At 40.1% G+C, this 22,428-nt stretch overlaps 3 protein-coding genes across 3 annotated transcripts; 1 reads left to right on the plus strand and 2 right to left on the minus strand.

Annotated features, from left to right (window-relative positions):
• Positions 1–2,932: 2,932 nt before the first annotated feature.
• Positions 2,933–4,653, minus strand: LOC115816414 (THAP domain-containing protein 5-like). Its single transcript, XM_030779405.1, has 3 exons — positions 4,571–4,653; positions 4,046–4,223; positions 2,933–3,799 (listed from the first exon to the last, which is right to left on the minus strand). Exons 1-3 carry the CDS (start codon positions 4,651–4,653, stop codon positions 2,933–2,935), a joined length of 1,128 nt encoding a protein of 375 aa, XP_030635265.1.
• A 782-nt stretch (positions 4,654–5,435) lies between these two features.
• On the plus strand, positions 5,436–8,931 carry psmc2 (proteasome 26S subunit, ATPase 2). Its single transcript, XM_030769616.1, has 12 exons — positions 5,436–5,568; positions 5,907–5,944; positions 6,167–6,248; positions 6,431–6,530; positions 6,648–6,779; positions 6,879–6,951; positions 7,116–7,211; positions 7,298–7,462; positions 7,604–7,691; positions 7,839–8,041; positions 8,393–8,489; positions 8,641–8,931. Exons 1-12 carry the CDS (start codon positions 5,499–5,501, stop codon positions 8,796–8,798), a joined length of 1,302 nt encoding a protein of 433 aa, XP_030625476.1. The 5' UTR covers positions 5,436–5,498; the 3' UTR covers positions 8,799–8,931.
• A 67-nt stretch (positions 8,932–8,998) lies between these two features.
• On the minus strand, positions 8,999–20,582 carry slc26a5 (solute carrier family 26 member 5). The gene is made up of 19 exons (XM_030772389.1): positions 20,481–20,582; positions 19,319–19,535; positions 18,800–18,939; positions 18,552–18,662; positions 16,546–16,721; positions 15,917–16,081; positions 15,335–15,487; positions 15,041–15,123; positions 14,692–14,839; positions 14,491–14,604; positions 13,989–14,066; positions 13,305–13,400; positions 12,853–12,959; positions 12,349–12,418; positions 11,955–12,047; positions 11,436–11,561; positions 10,926–11,135; positions 10,731–10,785; positions 8,999–10,564 (listed from the first exon to the last, which is right to left on the minus strand). Exons 2-19 carry the CDS (start codon positions 19,471–19,473, stop codon positions 10,425–10,427), a joined length of 2,220 nt encoding a protein of 739 aa, XP_030628249.1. The 5' UTR covers positions 19,474–19,535; positions 20,481–20,582; the 3' UTR covers positions 8,999–10,424.
• Between the last annotated feature and the right edge of the window lie 1,846 nt (positions 20,583–22,428).

Here is a 22,428-nt window from a genome sequence, read left to right on the forward strand (position 1 = left end):
TCTGTTTATTTCTTACATCTGACTACATGCCCCACAACAGAAATGAAATAATTGAATTATGTATATCTGATAGTGTTGTCCAAAGTCTACATAAACGCTGTGTCAGTTCAACTGACAACCATTCACATGCATGTCGGAACTGTATTCCCATTATAAGATACTACATTAAAATGACTACAATTCACTCCAATCTGCCACACTAGTTTGACGGTCACCAGCCATGTTTCTAAAGTGCTGCTTTACCGCCCAGTCATGAAGAAAGTAATTCTTTTCAACTGGAAAAGCGGACATAACTTATACGATGTTACACAGAGGCTCTCACATACCACATCTCGAAGCATGTAATTCTCTGAGGATAATTCCATTCATGAAGGCTATGTAGAGGAGCAGTTGCTTTCACTTTAAATTGGCTTTCACTTATGACAGCTTTTCACAAAGGCTTTCATTTTAAATTTGAGAAATCAACGTATGATTGCGAAGCTTAATTTAAAGAGATTTACATGGTCTGGGGTCTCGTCTTTAAACATATCAACTTCCCAGGTATTAGCGACCACTAATATTCTATTTCTCTTCATGATATATTTTTGCGAATATTACATTTATTTCTTACATGTATGTCATTTGGATAAATTATTCATTCTGCATATGAATCATTTCATTAAAGCTTCAATCTCACTGCCCCTTCCCATCTCTATATTCGTTCGCCTTTTTGTTCTACCAATATATTGTAATAAATGAGTCATGTTTCATTGTTAGCTGGTGGCTCACAGCTGAGTGTTATTGTGTCCTGAATCAGGTCTCCACACTGTTATCAGTTAAAACCAGAGGAGCTGAACACATCAGTTGAGACCTAGGGTCCCTCCACTGGCCTGAGAACACATATAAGGCTAAGAGTCTTCTGGTAACATTTCATTGCATCACTAGTTATTGTCTAATGTTTTTGTAAGGAGTCTTCAGAGCTAAACCTTAGCATTATAGTAAAATGCTACATCTAGTTCCTTATGGAGGTCTCTTTGCCACTGAGAGTATGTTTTCATCTCTGGGATCAACCAGAGAAGTCAACTGTCAAAAACGTGATTGTTAACAATTTTGTTTTATTTTAGGAGAAGAAATCCAACCATTAAAATTTTTCAGTGTAGATTTTTGCTTCCCTAAAGGCACTTTGTTTTCCAGACTTGCATATTTTGAAAATAGTCTTCCAATGAGACTGCATTTACAAATATGCTTTCCACAAACCTGAAATGTTATTCTACGCCAAGAATTGCAGCTTGTCTTGTTAAATAACCATGAAAGAGAATATGGCACTGTAAAATTGTAATAGGCTCAATGTAATCATTAAATGCAAATGGCTAACCTCCCTAAAACTTCATTTTATAAGAAGAAACCACAGTGATTCCTTCTGCAGCAAATTAAACTCCCCTTTTTAGGTTTGGTGCAAACCTGATAGCTTCAGGCAACTGCTCCTCTATATAGCCTTCCTAAATGCAATTATCCTCAGAGAATTACACGCTTAGAGAAAGAGAAAAGAATTGCAGTAGCCAATTTTGCCACAGGGTCAGAACTAAAACATACAAAAAAGTCACTTTCCCCTTCCAAAGCTCATCACTAATATAATATGATGCCCAACAGGAATGGTTAGATAAGAATTATCCCTATATTGCATTAGGAGAAAAATAAATAAACAAAAGTGTTGTGATTAAATTAGTACCGACAAAAAAGGCAAATTTATTTTTAAAACAGAAAGGGGAAACAGACCCACAATGAGCTGAAAGCAGAACATGGTAAGAGTAAAGGCAGACTGCAACCCATTCTGAAGCTTGACAAATTCTCACAAAATTCTATTTAGTGCATTTAAAAAGGATGTCTATGATGAATAATAATTTCCATTCCAGTAGTCTGAAGACCATTAAATGAAAGCACAATGATTACCATCACTTTTAGTGTTCAACATAAAAAAAAATGTAATTCAGCAAAAAAAAAAAAAAAATGCCATGTACTAAAACTTGGATCATCAATTCATTTGTCAAACAAAAGCACCCACATGACATGTTTTCTGTATGGATACAATATCTCATGCACTAAGAACCACTGTCCCATCACTGTGTTGCCTACAAGTGAGAATTTGAATGACAAATATTTTCCCTTCATAGATCTATGATCTACATAAGACACTCTTGGCCTCTGAGAGCAAGGAGAGATTGTACATAATTTCAGAAACAATAATTAATTAATAATTAATAAGAATTCCTGGAGAGATCAGCAGCCGTGTTATACATTCATTTAGCATCTTACTACAGTAAAGTCTGACGGTTTCATGTACTCGCCTCATTCAGCAAACTGCCTTCATTCTCTCTGTTAACTGGACAACTCAGGCGTCAACCATTTCATGTGCTTTAGTTGCAGTAAGATTTCTCTGACTGTCCTTTTAAATCCTTTATAATTCACCTTATTCTGTGATGAAATAGGAACAACTAAACCATTGTGCCTATGTTTAGTTATATGTACGTGTAGGTATTTGGTTTAACAAGATACAGCAGACATTTGTCAACAGAGATAGAGGGATCTGAACTTCTTTTTTTAACCCTGATAAAACTGTGGATTATTGTCTATGCCATAGTACCACCATGTGGGGGGTTGCTGTACATGTGTATGAATCAAACCTAAACTCTCTTTGTGAACAGCTGTGCACATGGCACTTTTTTTTAAAAACAAGCACTCAGGTCTTTAAATAAACTCAATTAACCTTTTTGATGGACATGAACATTATGCACAATACAATTTCACAGAGTACCCTAACTAAGATTAGTGTAAGACTGTTTCATCAGATGCTCTGGTCCCTCTCTACTAAAGACCAAGGAATCCGACAACACAGACTTTTTAATATGAACTTCAGTCAAGAAAAACAGAATAAATTAAGAGCGATTCAGTTCTCTTATGAGTGGCCGAGTGATTCTAGAATCACTGGTTCCTTAGATAATGACAGTCCAGTGAGGCAGAAAAAAGAATGTACAGTGGTGAAATACTCTTCGAGGGCTTTCTGTCTCTCTTCACATACACTGTTACGTTTTTTCAGGTAAGCTATTTCACTCTCCACCGACTTGATCTTGGCAACCGTGCTTTCCTCTCTCTTGTCCAACTCAGTGATCTTAGTGTGGAGGCTGGCGATGCGTCTCCACAGATGTTCTTTTTCAGTGTCCTGTCTGAAGTAGGAGTGCTCACACGGGAGAATAAGCTCCCCATCACTGGTACCCTCCTCAGGCCCCTCTACACTACTGTCCACTCCCTCTTTCTCTGCATCCACAGAGACAGCGCTGATCATCAGAGCAGGATTTGAGCAGTCTGAGTCCTGTTCTCCACTGGTAAGAGGAGAAGCTGTTTCACAGCACAGCACTGTTACAGTGGAGTCAGCTTTAACATTCTGGCTGCTTGTCTCACTGAGTACCCTACCACATGATTCAGTCAACACGTCCCTGTCCCCTCCTCCGGCCAGTTCAGCCACAGAGTCACTCAGATCTGTTTTGATACCAGAGAACACTCTCTCTATGCGGAAAAGCTCGGTGGCCGAATCCTCAGCGTCTAAAGGGAGGTCTTTGACTACCACCACTGCGGGAACCGGTGACACATTCACTGACCCACTACCTAGGCCATTCAGCAGGGCGCTGTCTCGTCTGCTCTCCTTCCTCAGAATGAGCGGTTTCTTCCGAGGAGGCGAAGAAGTCCTGATGAGCTGGACGTCATCATCACGTGACTTAAGTTTGGATTTGGGACTCTTCTTGCTGTGAGATCGGTTGATTTTATGCTTGAGGGAAAAGACAGTAAAGAGCAAAGGCCACTGTACAGTAATTCTCTTAACTTCAATACTGGAATAAATGACATGATTGGAAATGTAAGGATGTAATTTTGATAAAAAGTTAAACGTATACCATGTAAAACAAAGACAGGGAGCTTTAACAGTAGGACAGCTGGGCAGTAACCATGTACTGCACACTCACTATGCTAAGCAGTAATGTGCTATTATATATGAGGCATGAAAGTCCATACTCACTTCAGGGAAAATGGTTGGAATGGCGGTGTGCCTCAGGTAGCGGATTCCCCAGCGAAGGTCGAAGGAATCCTCTGTGAAATGCTCACTGCACAAATACTGATGCCGACTTGGGACCCACTCTCCACGTCTCATGTTCGAGATCCACTTCTTAAGTCTCACTTCGTCTCGTAATGGGAAACTAAGCGAAAATGTGTGCGCGTAATAAGAAACATAAATTCAAATAAGGAGCACTCACACTAAGCAAGAAGCAGTTCTTTTCTTATTTAATATATACATGCAGCAAATCATATGCGGAGCACACTACCCATGCTACTGATTGCCAAGTTATCAGCAGGTGAAATACACTACAAAATAAACGATAACGGAAAAATGCATGCAATTAGCACTTGACTGTTTTGAAAGTGGTTATCAGCATTCTACAACACCATGCTCAGCCAGCAAAGCCTATTTACAAGCCTTGTCCGGCTCAGCTAACAACAGGACTGCCAAACCAGCTCTACTAAAGTGATGTAGTTATAAACGTACGGATAAAAACTTATTCTTTTGTTGTCTTTTGCAGGTATTCCGCCACGGTTCTTACAAAATGTATAGGCACAATATCGAGGCATCCTGATTTGACAGCTTAATGATGTTCCGTACACAAAACCAGTTGAGCGTCGTAACATGCCAGAGTAACACCAACGAATGAGATATCACTGTTCTTCTTTATGGTTCAATAACGGTCTCATTCTGGCCAACCATTAGCGCCACCCACCAAACTGGAGTGGAAAGATAAGCGCCGAAATGGGTTCGCAAAGCATCTTAGGTTGTACGTTTTTGAAAACTTCATCCAGCTGTCAGTGTTTCATAGCTAATTAAATTCCGTTAAGAACTCCAAATTACCCCACACTGTCCCAAAAGTAAAGGATTAAATAAACAAACAGAAACCTATAGAAACACAGCGAGATTATAGTGTAGACTAACACAGAAATGATTACATTGGGAAGTAGAGTTTTAATTCAGAAAGAAAGAACTGACTTGTTCTATTTGATTTATTTAACTTCTTATTTTGGAATCACGGTTTTTAGAGTTGTGACCACTGTTTTCCTGTTTGTATGAAAAACACTTGGAAGCAGGAAAGGTGAGGAACAGCTCAGAAGATCGCACAATACGCATGACAGATCAAATTAAAAGCCTTATAAATTGTCTTGAATGTATGTAAGGTGAGAATTGTAAACATCAGTTCCATCATACTATTTTCCCTGTTACTATTACTGTTGTTACTGTTATTTTCGTTCGTTCGCGGCTGTTTTCATACCCCTCCTGACTGATAGGCGGCTGTAACGAGCCATCGAGAATTGTAACCGGAAGATGTCGTTAAGGCTCCTGTTGCGGATGTTAGCAGAAACCTGCTGTGTAATCTTGTCGTGATTTTGGTGTTCTCTTGAATAGTAACAAGCACCTTTAAGGAATCATGCCGGATTATTTGGGAACCGAGCAACGTAAAGTAAAAGAGGAAGAAAAAGATGATAAACCGATCAGAGGTATTTTTTGAGAAACCCAACTTTATCGAATATATTAAGAATCTGATGCGGGAAAATATCTGAGTTAGCAAAGCAGCTAATGTTATTTGGCGACTATGTACTGAAACATCCCAATATAATAGATATAAATATCAAAACAAGGTGCTAGCATATGTTTGAACGTAATAATAGTTATATTTATCTGGTCTCCTATTACATGTCATATGTTCATGATTATCTTAGAGGGCAGACAGTGATGCCAAGTAAGGTTGTTGCTAATGCTTAGCTGAGGTCGTTTATTAGTATCTATGGATATCTACCGTTTTTTTTTCCTCTAATGGTGTCATTCTTTTTCCCAGCTTTGGACGAAGGGGATATTGCACTTTTGAAAACCTATGTGAGTGCTGTAATTTTCTTCCATTTATACATATATATGATGAGCTGGTATCTCATAGCTGTTCAGGATTTTTTAATATAATATCGTTACAACTGCCGTCGTTTGATAATTCTTCCAACTATTACTCAGTTTAACAGATTAACATATGGTGAAGAACAATACCTGTAAGGACCGTCTACTCGAATAGTTTTATGAGTGAATCGGCGTTTTGGTTGTTTACAGGGTCAAAGCACCTATTCAAGGCAGATAAAACAAGTGGAAGATGACATTCAGCAGCTTCTTAAGAAAATTAATGAGTTAACTGGTAAGTGTTTTTTTGCTGTTGTTTTGTTTTTTGTACAATCATTAGTATAACAACATAAATGGTAGGTTGAACCAATAGAATAAAATGTAACCGTCTGTCTGTTCATTAGTATGATGAATCAGATTATGCAAACCTAACTCAGTCTTGAATCAGGTGTATTTGAACTCTGTCTTAATTCACAGGTATAAAGGAGTCCGACACAGGACTGGCACCCCCTGCACTGTGGGATTTAGCTGCTGACAAACAGACTTTGCAGAGTGAGCAACCATTGCAGGTGGCCAGGTATGACGTAGTTACCACAGTTTATCACAAAGCATCGCTGATTCACTTTATCTGTTAAATACATTCATAAGTGTTCACAGTTATGTGATTTGCCTTTTGCTGTTGTCTTAATCACAGATGCACCAAGATCATCAATGCAGACTCTGAGGATCCTAAATACATCATCAATGTGAAACAGTTTGCTAAGTTTGTGGTTGACCTGAGTGATCAGGTTGCACCCACTGATATTGAAGAGGGGATGAGAGTGGGGTAAGGAATGATAGAAATGACTCGAATATGCTTGACAGCAGTAATATCATCTCAGAGAACTGCATCTAAACTTGGGTTTTCTTGGTGCTGTCATCACAGAGTGGACAGAAATAAGTACCAGATCCACATTCCTCTTCCACCAAAGATTGACCCCACTGTTACTATGATGCAGGTAAGAGAGAGTATGGATTTGAGACCTTTCTAGACCAGAGGTATAAAAAAAATACATTTATGGGCGAGTGAGTTAGACAAATCTGGTTAGAATAGCTCAGAAGGTTATTCAGTAAGTCAGGTAAAAATTGTTAATAACAAATTTGTGCGGTCTCTGGGAAACAGGTGGAGGAGAAGCCTGATGTGACCTATAGTGATGTTGGTGGCTGCAAAGAGCAGATTGAGAAACTCAGAGAAGTAGTGGAAACCCCTCTACTACACGTAAGTACAGAGTTTTTCCTCTTTGATTAGCTTTGCATAATTTTAGACCTTGACTAAATCTCACTGTCCCATGTTACCTTCCATAGCCGGAGCGCTTTGTGAACCTTGGCATCGAGCCCCCAAAGGGTGTTTTGCTGTTTGGACCACCTGGTACAGGAAAGACCCTATGTGCCAGAGCTGTGGCCAACCGTACTGATGCCTGCTTCATTAGGGTCATTGGTTCTGAACTGGTCCAGAAATATGTTGGAGAGGTGAGTGCCTTAGCCCTCAGCATTGCTGCCTGTGTGCCCTCTTGCGATGTCTGACATTTTTGATCTCCTAGAGAGCCAATGGTGGTTTGTGCTGGTTAGATGTTCCTCTGATGGGGGTGCTTATACTCCTCTCGTTGTCAGGGTGCCAGGATGGTGCGAGAGCTGTTTGAGATGGCCCGGACAAAGAAAGCTTGCCTCATCTTCTTTGATGAAATTGATGCTATTGGAGGTATGTTCTCATTCGGATTAACTTAATGAAGCTGCTGAATGAAATTAAAGCTGTTCCGTTGCCTGCTCGTCTGACCCTGGATTGTATCGACTCATAATCTAATCCCCATGAGACGGCGCCTCATTTTGGATCATTGTCCTCTTGCAGGAGCCCGTTTTGATGACGGTGCCGGAGGTGACAATGAGGTCCAGAGGACAATGCTGGAGCTCATTAACCAGCTGGATGGCTTTGATCCCCGAGGCAACATCAAGGTTCTGATGGCCACTAACCGACCCGACACCCTGGACCCAGCTCTCATGAGACCAGGTCGTCTTGACAGAAAGATTGAATTCAGTCTGCCAGACCTAGAGGTGCGTTTTTTTTTTCCCCCTCCACTGAGGACCGTAATTAATGGGCTGAATCAACGGCCATGTATTGTCATCAGAAGAGGGGAATGTGGCTTAAAACACACATGGTTTTTGTGGTTTGTTAGTATTTGAGGTTCGCTTTTTATGCGTTATTGATACATTCATGATAATTTTGTATGTTTGACAACTCTTCTCTACAAATGTCTGTTGTATTGACTATGTGCTAAATTACATTTAAACGGTTATTTCAAAGTGTGTATAGGGCTTTAGATCAAAATTGACATCACAACAGTTATTGTGCTTGGAATGGAATCATTGAACAGTTGGTATTTTACATCATTTTCATGTGTTCAGGGTCGCACTCACATCTTTAAGATCCATGCCCGTTCCATGAGTGTTGAGAGAGACATCCGCTTCGAGCTTTTGGCCCGTCTCTGTCCCAACAGCACAGGTAAGGCTCTCTTCATTTTCGTATTCTTTTTCCTTTTTAAACGTTGGCTCAGTCCAAAATGAAAAGTATGGTTTTGTTTCTTATATAAATGCTACATAATGTAATGGCAGAAGAGTGATAACCATGGAGTGTGTGTGTGTGTGCTGTGTAGGAGCTGAGATCCGCAGCGTGTGCACAGAGGCAGGCATGTTTGCTATCAGGGCTCGGAGGAAAATTGCCACAGAGAAAGATTTCTTGGAGGCAGTGAACAAGGTCATCAAGTCTTACGCCAAGTTCAGCGCCACCCCGCGTTACATGACCTACAACTGAGCTGCCTTGCAGTCAGATTTTGTCTTTGTTTTCTTTTTCTTCTTTTGTTTGGTCTTGTGATTGAAAAAGACGTTCATAATTGTATATTTCTTTTCTTTATGATCATCAGTTAAAATAAAACATCATTAGTCCATTCTGCTATGAGTTTGATTTTGTTTTAGGGCATTCAGAGTAGTTTTTTTTTTTTTTTTTATTTGGAAGCAAAAGCATTTTTTATTAAATGTATACATGACCTAACATGATAAAAGAAATTCCATATTTTCTTATAAAAATACATTTCAAATCAACAAGTTCCTGAAAGACCTAAACCACCACTTTGCCTACATTTGTAGTTGATTCCAAGACTTTGGTCTCCTTTTATATGCTTAAAAAAAATGAAACACATTACAATACGTTAGAGCTCTATTTCATTAAAAAATGAAGATGCATGGCCCCTGGATGGAGCACCTGGCTAAGGCACTATCACACAATAGAGGTGTGTCCCACATCTGGGATTCAAAGCTCAAATCCCAGCAGCACCACACCTGGTGACCGCGGCCGGGGATGCGGAGGAGCACAGCCGGCTGGGTCACACACACACACACACACACACACACACACCTGACAGCTCTTCCTCTGACTGATCCGTGTTTACTGATGGTCAGTTGTCTATGTAGTTCTGGATACTAGATACCGACGAACTGCATTTCAAACTGGTGGTAAAAAGTGACTAAAAGACGAGATGCGTCTTGGACATAAACACCTCCCGACACAGGTAACAGGCTGACAATCTGGGGATTTCACCGTAGTGTTTGTCATAATACTGGTCTATATTGAAATGGAAGATAGCCAGGCACAAAATATCACTTTTCTTTCAGTAACTGTATGCATAAGAAATTTGCCTCATCCAGACCCAAAAAAACTCCAATATCATTTTAAAAAGACCTCATAAAACAGAAGTGCGGGAAGCCAGCAGCACCAACGAGAGAGCCGAAGTGATGACGGCGCTGCAAACACAAGGGGGCGTACCTACATAAACTGTCAACAGTAGTGCAGAGAAACATTATTAGTGAAACACTCTACCGTCATCATCACCCAAATGATTGTCATTAATTCAAAGCAAACTCAACAACATACAAACACAGAAAGAAAAAAAATCTAAAATCTTACATAGTGATTACACATTGCACCCTTGTATACAAGTTCTTTTGGAAATGGTTGACGAGATCAACCCATCAGTGATGACCAACATTTAACTTGAGTGAATTTTTTTTTTGTTGAAAATCAATGCCAAAATAAGTTGCAATCTGAAATCAACCTACTGGAATGTCAATGGGAGCATCAAAATAGTACTCGCAGGACGGTTTCACGACATGACTGAATTGGACTTGGACAGTAGGATGCACGTAGACTGTAGACTGTTTGGTGATTCTACACCAACATAACACCACCATCAAATTCTCAAACAGGCCAGATTTCCTTGTCACTAATTTCAGTCGTACTCTCTGTGTCCAGGTGCCCTGTCTAACTCTAGTCTTGTAATTTTAACGCTAAGGTTTCGTTACAACATACTCTCTCATACAACTGCTCCTAGGCTCTGTGCCTACCCTCCCTACCCTGGCCTCTATCAATCATGTTCCTGCAAGCTCACTGGACAGCAGGGCAGGGGGGAGAGGTTTTCCTGTGCTGGCAGTGGAGCACGGCATCATGGACAGTGGGAAACACAAGGTCAGGGGTTACAGGGCCGCCGAAAAACTGCAGAGCCCTTAGTTCATCCAGCAGTGTTCCTGTTTAATATAGGAAACAAGTGGTCTGTCAGAAGAGAGTACCTTTATTTTGAGCTGAATGAGATTTCTTTTATATATCCCATACATACCCATGTGTGTGTATTAGACAGATGGAATGTTGACTTATCCCACATCTAACCAAATAAAACAGCAAATGTATACTTACTACTACAACCAGCCAGGAAAATGCACACATCAATGGCGGCATACTCTTTGATCACCTGTCAAAAAAGAGGGATCATCAAGTCTGCTTAAAAGGGAAGTCAGCCATTAAAATACAGAAACACATCTAGGAAGAGACAGTGGAGCAGCGGAAAGGTAAAATAAAGGAAGAGAAAGAAGAATACAGTTTGCAGCTTACAGCTTTGATTGCTTTAGCGCCGACAGAGTCGATAAAATTGACGGGGGTGAAGTCCAGTATGATTGAGTGGATGTGGCTGAGGGGAACCAGACAGTGTCCCTCCTCATTGTCTATCACCACCTCAGATTCAGTGACCTGCCCGTTCCCCTGGACGTCTGTATCACGCTGGGACGCCTCCACCAACTCCTGAGTGACATGGTCCTCCATGTCCTACGCAACACATAGAAAGGCCAATTAGATTCACCCAAAGACCCAACGGGTCAAATAAAGTCACTCTGTGATCTTTCATAGCTTTGGTATTGTTCAACTTTGAGACTAAAGGAAGTATTTTTTTATTTCAAACATGCTCTGAAAGTGGAGCAATAGCTGGGAAAACTATCTCCTGCTCCAAATTCGCTTCACTGTGACATAACACATCCTGGCCTAACCTTAACCTTGCTACATTCACAGTGGAATGTAAACAGAATATGAGCAAGGTCCTTGTGTGTGGTGTTAGGGGTTTACACTAACCAGTTTGATAACAGCGTTCCTTTTTTCTGACGGAGACTTATTTGTTTTCTTCTCTTCATTCATCTTCTTTGCCTTCTTTTTCTGTAATTTCTGAGCAGCAAGTAATTGTGCAGGGTCTACACCTGTCTGTAATCAAAAGAGAGAAAAAGCCAAAACAGGAATCATTTACCATACATGGAAATCCAGTTCACGCTGACCTTGCTAGGGCAAATATGTCTGATTGTTTGCGGTACATAATGAATTTCTTGCTGTGAGAGCCAATGTGGGCCCAGGCAACAGAATACACAGAAAACCTCAGGCACCTAACCTGTATCTAAGGTGTATATTTAGTTAAACGTGAGGTTAACCTGTGTCTAAGGCGTACATTTAGTTAAACATGACCTGTGTCTAAGGTGTACATTTAGTTAAACGTGAGGTTAACCTGTGTCTAAGGTGCACATTTAGTCAAATGTGAGGTTAACCTGGGTCTAAGGTGTACATTTAGTTAAACATGAGGGTAAATGGTTCACATATGCTTACCTTCACTTTGAGAGTGTTCACATACTGGTCACTGTTGGCAAAGTAGATGGAGGAGTTTGACTGAAAAATCTTGATCCCTGCACATTCAGTGGCCTACATGAGGGAAAAAAGAAGTGAATAAAGAAATATGGATGAATAAGTGGAACACCATGACACTAATCAATGTATTTAAGCTTCACCTATAGCACTGAGTGGGCAGGACTGGACGCAGAATATCAACTATATTATGCCTACTAATGTTCAGAGTGATTAAAAAAACCAACAACAAAAATAAACATGAAAACACAATCCAAACGAAGCAGAGCTGAAATATGCACTAGTCTATAGCAGTGAACCGCAGCTCTGTCTGACTGTTTCTGTATTATTATGAAATGTACAGTGATGTATGTATTACCTCTTCATATTCATTCACATCACAGTACATCCCTGTGTTTGGAATTTGTCCCAGAATAAGAGTTTTGGGGCTGTAAGGCAAGATTATGTTAAAAGTTAAAGCACTCTGACGCATGTTAGATTTGAAAACAATATTAAATGTCTTACTACAAAGTGAGTATTTGCCAAGAATAACATGACACAAATCATATCCAAATATTTTTTCTAAAAGTTCACACATTTCTATTTTTTCATTTTCTGTTGTTGTTACTGTAGGAAATGTTGCTATATGAACTTGCTGACAGCTACCCAGATAACAGAATAGGACATTAACCTTGTAAAAGCAAAGTTTTTTTGTTTTTAAAGTACATCTCAAAACCACAGGTACACATACTTAGCACATCCACACAACTGTGTTTTTTTTAAACAGAAAACCTGGTCTGTTATGGTAATTACCATTATTTGACCTATTAAGGTAATTGTCCTATTATGACCATTAACTCCAGTAATATAATATGACTGCTACCTTTGTGTTCTGTAGATTACAGTCAGTATTGCAAATGCAATGGCCACCAGCAAGCCATAGTCAAGACCCAGAAGAAAGGAGGCTATGAAAGAGACCAACCAGATGGCCTAGGGAGGAAACCACAGTCAGAGATTTTAGAGATTTAGCACCACTCACATCGTGCAACAGCATGAGAGAAAAAAAAAACTGGATGAACCAGTTCAAGCCCGTTCAGCAAAACCACCTAGTGCGAGTCACACATATGAGTACAAATATCTGTGGTGAACACACTGAGGGTGATGGAGACTGGAGTTTAACTGGGGTTATCTAGTACAGTTACAGTGTGACCGGAAGGGCTGTTTAACAATCCTGAAAGTGTCACAACTGTAAGTCACGCGCTTAGTCTCACATGACACATGGTTTTTGTGATATCAAAACCAATTCGGTCATAAAAGGACACCTGAGTGACTCACCAGTTCGATCCTGGTGGTGCTCCACAGAGCTGGGATATCCCTGAACTGCTTAAACATTCCCAGCAGGTTCACCATGATAATTGCTGCCAACACAGTCTAAAAGAGGAAAGAATAAAAAAAACAATCAGTGTCCACATGAGCAGCTCTCTTCATGTTACATTAGGCACAGTCATACAAAACATACAAGATAGTGCTTTGACATGAAACTTCAGATATGCCTCACAATCACACAAGCTTTGTTTTTTTTAAGGTCAATGAAACAAGGTCGTTGGTCTCCCTCGATTCAAATATTTGAATATTAAATATTTGAAAAAGAGTGTAGAACATTATTCACTACCATCACAGAATTTGATAATGTAATATGATGTTTTTGTAGCATTTCTGTCTCCTTCTTCTGAAGGCTGGTTCTGTTCTCCTTTCAACAGACGATGAAATCTTTGTGCTGGTACCTCCGGCAATTTTCTTTTCATGCAGGATTTCATGAATAGAGAGTACACAGCTAGTGGCTGTGTAGTAAACGCTTCCTTCATTTCTGCCGAGTCATAATGACTGACAAACAGATCCTATCAGATTGGAATGGAAGTCTTTTGACATACACATTTTTTTCCAGGCTTTGAATGCACTGCACATTCATAGAATCATCCTGATTCATGCTGACCTACACTAACACTGGTTGATTCTAACCTTTGGCAGAGGTTCAAACAGAAAGCCAATGGCAGCCACCACAAGCAGAACAACCAAAGAGCCTATTAATCCCGCAATCTGAAAAGACAGAGAAAAAGTCAAACAAAGAGTCAAGGATGAAAAATGTCTTATCTACTTCTAGAAGATCATCATTATTTCCTACCAAACTGTGGGAAGGACTGAGAAGGCTATGTGTAATCTTCTGGGAACTACCTGCTTGTGTTTATGGCTTTATGACATTAATTGCACCACTGGCAGGGAGTTACACTTCCGCACATAGACATATCATCATTTGTTCCCTTTGTCACGCATGTTTGCATACTAAAGCGGAAACACATATACTATGTCATTGCCTGAGAATGTAAATGAATGTATGAGAGAGTTTACAAGCACATGTGTATTGATGGATTCTGATGCGAGAGAGAGAGAGAGAGAGAGAGAGCGAGAGAGAGAGAGAGAGAGAGAGAGGGAGAGAGAGATAGATTGTATTTGTGCATGTTACCTGAGTCTTGCCTCCAGTGCTTTCTTGTATTAGACTACGGGACATGGAGCCAGTAATGGTAAAGGTTTGGAAGAACGATGCAGCAAAATTACACACACCCAGCGCAATCAGTTCCTGCCATTAAAAGACAAGACTTCACAAAAAAATATATACACAATATATTTTACACACAGAGCAAAAGGCAAGGTGGCCACACTCTACCTGGTTCCCATCCACTTTATAGCTGTACTTGAGAGCAAAGATCTTAGCCAGGGAGATGCCCATAGAGAAGCTCACGATTGCTATAGCAATAGAATCCACAAGTACATTGGGCAAGAGAGAGAAATCAGGAATAGCAGGAGGTAGCAACCTGGCAACACAGAAAGCAAAAAAGATTATTAAAAAAAATACAGCTTTCAAATTATTTATCCAAAAATAGTTATTCTCTGGAGTTTCAAAATATTTTATTAGAAAAAAATGTTACAAGAAATGTATTTTTTGATCAAATAAGATGTAAGTGTAAAAGTTTCTAGAAATGCAGAAAAATATCAAACAAACAAAAAAGTCTCACCCTGTAGGGATGTCCTTAACAATATCAACCTTGTAGTTTGCATGTAAGCCCATCCCATATGAGATCCCTGTGGAAACAATCACCTGAGAGACAATCCCAGGGGACATTTCATAAAGGTTCAATTCACAGATCTAGATTTGGAGTGGATTGTGAAGGATTGTGTTGTTCCTGGAACCATAACCATGAACCAATAAACTCTCTTCAAAATCCTTTTATGAGGAGGGCTTTCCAGCTAGAGACAGACCATTGGAAGCACACTAGAACATTGTTTTTAAATAAATTATGGGTTTTTACCACTATAATCTCTCCAGGAATGGGGATAGGTATCTTCTTTTTAAATCTCTCATTGATTTCTTTAATCCCAAACAGGAAGATGATACACCCAAAGCCCAAAACCACTGTGGCAACATTTGTGGTGGTGATCTTCTGTAGGACAGCAACAACACTCTAAACAAAGAGAAAAGCACAAACACAAAAGACAATCAAACATAATAATAGGATAATGAAGACAATTCTGTAATGAAATCCATCTGCTTGGCCCTACTATTCTCTTATGGTTGTCAGCTGCTAAAAGACAACATCCAAAATCGTCATGCTGAGAGCAAAGAGCCTGAAGGGTTGAAAGGTTACTGTGTTTGATGTAGTGTAAATAAAATTCCCAGTGAATATATAGATAGCTGTCACTTTATTATTGCTTGAAAAGTGCTGACCACTGACTACGAGTCAACAATATCCACAAAACCTCAAGCCTCAGAACCTCAAACCTCATAGAATGTTGACTGCATATTGACATGACATTGAATCAAATGGAAGAACCATGGTGTGGCCTGTCTGTTAAGATAGAGACACACAGATAGGGGCAGCACGGAAACTCACCCTAAGAGCAGAGAGGGGTCCACTAAAGCGTGTGGTTTCAACACCCAGCAGATATTTGATTTGAGAGATGAAGACATGGAGCGCAGCAGCTGTGGTGAATCCGCGAACAAGGGGCTCAGTCAGGTAGATCGCCACAAACCCAAACCTCAGCACACCCAGCAGCAACTACAGTATAATACATAAGACAAAACAAGTAACAGGTCATCTCAAATAGCTTTCATCTTAAGTGAAACACAGCACATCTAACTGCAGCTGCACATTAACTACTACAGTTATGCACATATTCTGCAGCATGTTAGCACATATATTAGCATGTAATACTAAAAAAAAAAAAAAAGACATTTCTTTAAATAAACAAAACATGCTCTGTATATTTGACCTCTCTAAACAGGAGAAACATAGAAGTATAGGAGTCTTCAGAGGAGATCAGATTAGTGATCCACAGGACTCAGGGGACCTTGTGTTGGAATTGTTATGTAGTACTACCCCAGAAGTCGTCAAGGGTTTGATCAGCGGCTGATCATTTGAACCAAATGGTGCTCTGGGTAAAGTTTTTTGTTTTGTTGAAAACACTTCTTAACAGAGTTAAGTTGTGAGGAACAAAGGACTATGATTTTATTGTGCATTACCTGAATGATACCCACTAACGTCGTGAGGATAACAGCCACCTGCACTCTCCTGGCATCCCGGGCGGCTTCGTCCACAGCTGGCTCAGATGCATTGGTACCATTAAGCATGAACATGGAGTCTGGAGCCTCTCTGACCGCAACACCTCCAATCATGAGACTGACCACAGCAAACGTTCCTGAAAGAACATACCAACACAGCCTGCTTTTTAACGAGTCACTCACACACGCGCACACACACGTCCAGAGGGAGAATGTATGCATAATCCCATACATCTGCTATTTACTTCACACTGTAATTGTATTATGATTACCCTCATGGGAGAGGAGTCAACCTAATAATACAGGGAACACCTTTAACTCCAATAACATCAAAAAGAATTAAATCCAATATAAAACAGGCCACTTTGTACAGATTAAAGGACCTAAAGAAGGCCTGACCAGGCGAAACACTAACTCCAAAAGTTCCTAAACAACTGTTTCAGAGGAATTACAATGTCAACATGCATGGCCAATGTATTTTTAGGTACACTTTATTATGTGTAAACGTTTCTTAAATTATAAGCCAGGCAAGATGCCATGGAAAAACAGATAAAAATTTGGAAAAGCCGCCATGTTCAAGATAAGATGAAAGCCAAATCAATACTTAATACTTAATGATCTGTTGTGAGACTACAAACTGGGTGTTATGTATTTTCATTGATATTATTTTGTTGTTAATGAACATTTTAGGTGTTCTTTAAAAATGATGCCCTAATGCAGGATGGATGGAGGCCTAAGGACAGCGAGACTAACATGAGAGAGTCCTAATAGTGACACCTCTGCCTGCTATTCATTTACTATGTAAACCACTGAAACATACCCTTTTTGTGACATCTTCAGCCAGCTTAACACTGACTTCACATGACTCTAATGAAGTGTGTGGTGTGTGGTTTTTTTCGAAACACAGAACTGGACCTTTCACCCACAAGAAAGGTGATTTATGACAGCAACCCCACATGGATAAAGCTACTGTTTGAGTGAGTGTGATAGAGAGAGACAAACTTATCAGTCCTGGGTAAACACTGAGCTGACAGACAGCGTCGTCATAGAGGTTGCTACCCGATCGTGATATTAGAAGTCTTGACATTTCAGGAATGAAGCCCTCAGCTCCTGCCCAACCCACCAGCCCAGTCCTCAGACTTCCATCTACTGGACATGAGAGCTCATCTCTGCAGGCCGGTGTTGTTGTTTCAGCCAGACTCTACGGGTGTTATGTAAACAGGGCAGAGGATGCCTCAGTGCAACGCCACTGTTTCCCAACACGAGCCCCGCTGGTGACCCCTCCTCCTACCACGGGTCAATGGAACAACAACAACTCTCCTTCACAAGCATTTTTGGACCTAAGCCACTACAGTGCAGCATCTCCTGTGTCCTGGGCAGATGTTTGATATCTAAATGCTTTTGGTGGCAGTACTATTGACTCAACCAGACTGAGACAGCTGAATTTACTGAACAGCCCCTCTGTCTCTATGTATCTATCTATTCAGGTTCGGTTTTTAAGGTCTCTGAATCTTAGAGAGATATAAGAGCATTCATAGCGGCCGTAATGACTTCCATTTAGATAACATAATTATATTTACACACAGTCATTAGAGGTACAATCATGTGCATAAACACTACAGGTCTTCTTGTTCATACTCAAGTTATCAGACCATTGATAATCTGCAAAAAGTCTTGGAGGTTAGCCAAATTTCACAACAAAGTAATCAACAGTGACTGAGTAAGGCAGACCAGAATGGGGCAGTCTGTCTTTGTATTTGATCACTTACTGTACCATCAATCAAGAGCTGATAAGAAGCCAACTCAAAAAAGCAACAGAAACCACCTTAAAACATCATGCCTAACATCTACTGCTAAGAGCCCTCCAGGGCAACAGCTTTGAAACTGTCTCTTTTAAATTTGTGTCAGATTCTTTGGAGGTTACAATACATGGTGCTTGAGGTGGTCGTCATGGGGATGAGGCTCACCCACTGATATGTGCCTTGAGGTACCAAAGAAAGTGTAGAGCAGAACTGGATAAAATGATGAGTACAAGCCATACACAGGAGGGACAGCGGCCAACATGGCATAGGCAAGACCTGCAGACAGCAAGAGAGAGAGGCAAAAGCATTCATCAGAATATAAAATCAGCCTGGGTATAAATACCACTCCAAATTATATATTGGGCTGATACTATTAAAGAAACAAGTAGGTGTTTGTATTCTTCTGAACTGACCTTGAGGTAGCTGCACAACCCCAGTGCTCAGACCAGACAGAACATCCTGGAAGAGGTACTTCTTCACAGGGTATGAAGGTAGCCATGTTAGAATGGGCAAGAGACTAAAAACTACAGATTTGGCCTTCTCAGTTGAACACCTAAACAAAAAATCAAGAGATCACTTCATGTGCTTCACCAGAAAAACTCTCTCATCCCTACACAGGGCTTGGTGAAGGGTGTTACCTATACTATTAAATTTGTTTCATAATGGAGATTCGCAATCACATTCAAGGGGAAATGTAATAAGGAAAATGTTGGAAAATAACCAGGCACTTCTATCCGGGTGTAGACAGATCATAACCAGGTCAGCTACTCTAGTCTCTTTCTCTCTCTCTCACACACACACACACACACACACAAAATACACCCAACCCAAATAGCCAGTGATATCAATGATGAGGACACAGTTAAATGAACCTAGCTCAAGTGCTGTTATAGTTCATACAAGACATACAAAGTTCCTGAAAACTGACATACCGACAGTGCTCTGTGATCCTCTGTGTGATAGTTTTGGGTTGCCTCTCCTTATGGTGTAGTAGGTGGGAGTCAATGTACTGCTCATTTAAAACAGGTCTCTCCACGCTGTAGGTCGGTGAGGAGTATGATTCCTCATCTCTAGTTACATCTTCCATACTAGCTAGGCAGTTCTGTTCATGTTATAGGCTGGGGCTTCAAGGACGTCTTCTTCCCCTCCCTTTTTTACGAGAAAAAAACAGGTATTGGTGAAAAACTGTTGTTTGGTATGGGAAAAAATGTTCGGGACTAACCGATATAGTCAAGAAATTTTGACAAACACGTCACATGATCAGAACCACTGATTCTGTTACAATAAAGACATAAAAGCATTAGAGTGTTAATTTTCTTTGATTTTAGCAAACCCCCAATGTCATTTTCCTTTCAGTGTGTACATTAGCCAGTATCTGAAAACCTCACACAGAACAGCAAGGGAATACAAAACGGCAGAATAAAAACAACAACGAAGCACAGAATGAATTACAGTCGGAGTGTGCAACAGACTATAAAGTTTGCCAGGGAGAGGTGTGATGACCTTTCGGAGTGGACAGCCAGAGATCGCAATGTATCTGGCCGTACAGCTAATTATAGAAAACAGCCTTACATCCCATTATTTATATACAGCTACACGCCGCTTCAATTTGTCCCACAAACACAGCGCAAGAAACTCAAGAGTCCTCTACAGGGCCTCCTCTCTACTCACACAATTAATGTTACATTATCCTACGGTGGGTGTCTGATACTATGGATATTATTTGATCACATTCAACAAAGTATTCTCACAGAAGAATTTGAATCAGCGTTATTAATCCTCAAATGTGATTTCAGTCTTTCTGAGGCCAAGACTGGACAAGGAAAGCGAATGTGACAGCTATAAAGTAGGAAATAACGACAGACAGTGACATAAAAGATTCCCTCCGCATCATCATGTGACGTTCCAAACCATGTTTTGACTCATTTTAAGACAGTGCCATTTACTTAATAAAGCTCTATGAAGGTTACAAACTCTCACTGAAACAGGATTATCAGTCATACTGGAGTGTTGTATGAGAGGTTTGTCGTCTGTGTGGTTGCCACGAGAGTTCAAAGCAGGTAAAAGGATGGGAAACACAGAATCGTTTCTTACCTCTTTTGAACTCAGCCTAGGATGAGAGGCGAGGGGACAAACTGAATGTAGTAGACCAACCGCGCGTAGAGTCTGGTTACAGTTTAACGTCGGAATGCCCTTCGCAAGCCGACGACAGCTGCATATCCACCTCCGCTACGAGACCTCACTTCATCCGTACACCGTACATTTTACGTCATTCACCCAGTGCCTTCTGGGACATGTATTCAAATAGGGCTATGAAAAAGAAACAGACGCGTGACATGATGCTGGCATAAGCTATCTTTTATTTACACAGCCTTGAATATATTATTATGGTTTACAGGGAAATGTCATTCTTAAAACCCATTCTAAATTAAATATTCCAGGGTTTTTATACAGATTATTGTAATTTAATTAACAAGAGAATTGCATTTGTGATCATGCATCACAGTTCAGAGCAGTACAAATATAGTCCGAACAGTTCACATGGTTCCACTGCTGAACGGAGCAGTCATGCGAAAACACGGATGAATGTACTCGCACGACATCTAGTGGCTAACAGAAGCAAACGTGCAAGCATATACCTTTTGCCGCTCTATCTGCTCTATCTGATGTGTCATGTAAATATTTAAGATTCTCGTTTGCCCCAGTCATTGCCCCCAGTTCTACATTCCAGGAAATGTCGTCTGACGCAAGAATATAATTCAAATTGTTGTCTTACATCCAGATAAGGGGGGATTTGAAAAACAGAAAGAAAGAAAGAAAGAAAGAAAGAAATGGTCATTAGGGAGCCAAGTGGTTCAGCTGACAGAAGCCTGATCTTTTCTTTTACTATTCTACCCCAAAACTGTATGTGCAGCTCAACCCATAAATTCCAGAAATATGAAACTGGGCAGGTGTCTTAGAAATGCACTCTGCTTCTCAGGTTATGAAACTAACCCTAATCTGCTAGAAAACAAAATTTCCCCACTTTTAAGGTAAAACTGATCAGCTGTTGTAGAGACCTTTTCCCTCAGGGTCAATATCTTGAATCAAAGAAATCTCCCATATGTCTGTTAATTTGTGCCACTTTTTTGGCAAACCTACTTTGCAAACACTGAAAGAATGCCTGGAGTCCTAACCTTCCATAATTATCAAAATATATTGAACTTTCAAAACTATGTGGTTACCACACACCAGATTATTTCTGTGGATATGGCTTTTAAAAAAAATCAATCTAAAAATATTTTGAGCAGTCTTCACAAAATTTGGTAAACTTGTCTGCCCCTAAGGGTGCATTGCAAAACAACCCTGCAGCGAGTGTACTGACCACTCAACCACTGCATAAAACATGGAGTCAAAAAACCATTATGGGTGCTGTGGCATTTAAGGAACTTTTAAACAAGTGAATCTCTGGTTTCATTTCATGTTCTGTTCTGCTACTTGCATCAACAGATTCCCTTCGTAAAGTTGACTAACGTCCCTTCAAGAACCTGTCTTGACAATGATTTTGATTTTATGTCATTTCAAATTTTTTTATGAAACCTACTTTTGAGAAGTATAGATCTAGAATGTTTTCCTGATCGTCACCAAATAAGGCTTAAAAGAACCTTTGGAGTTCCAAATCTTGGCAGCAACCATGGTCCCCAACTGCTATGTGACCACAAAAGAACATGCCAGACATTTAGTGGATAGTGATCACTAGGTGGTGGTATAATGAAGAAATCAGTGAAAAAAATCCACAGCTCCTAGTCCCTTTGACTGATGAGTTTGATACTCTGGATGCTTCAATTTACAATTTTTTGTATAATTCATCCAGTAATTAGTGTTTCAGGTGACAACTTGAGCCCTGCTGATCACCACTCAGTGTTTTTTTCTTAATGCTATTTCTTTGCTTTACAGTCTGAATGCTAATCAAACTTAATCTCAGACAAACTGATACAACAAATTGTAAGTTAGGTCAAATCTGGCCATTCAGATTCTGGCATCTCAGGTGGTTCAGTTTCAA

Source organism: Chanos chanos, chromosome 1, assembly GCF_902362185.1.
Source record: "Chanos chanos chromosome 1, fChaCha1.1, whole genome shotgun sequence".
In the NCBI taxonomy this organism is placed as follows: Eukaryota; Metazoa; Chordata; class Actinopteri; order Gonorynchiformes; family Chanidae; genus Chanos; species Chanos chanos.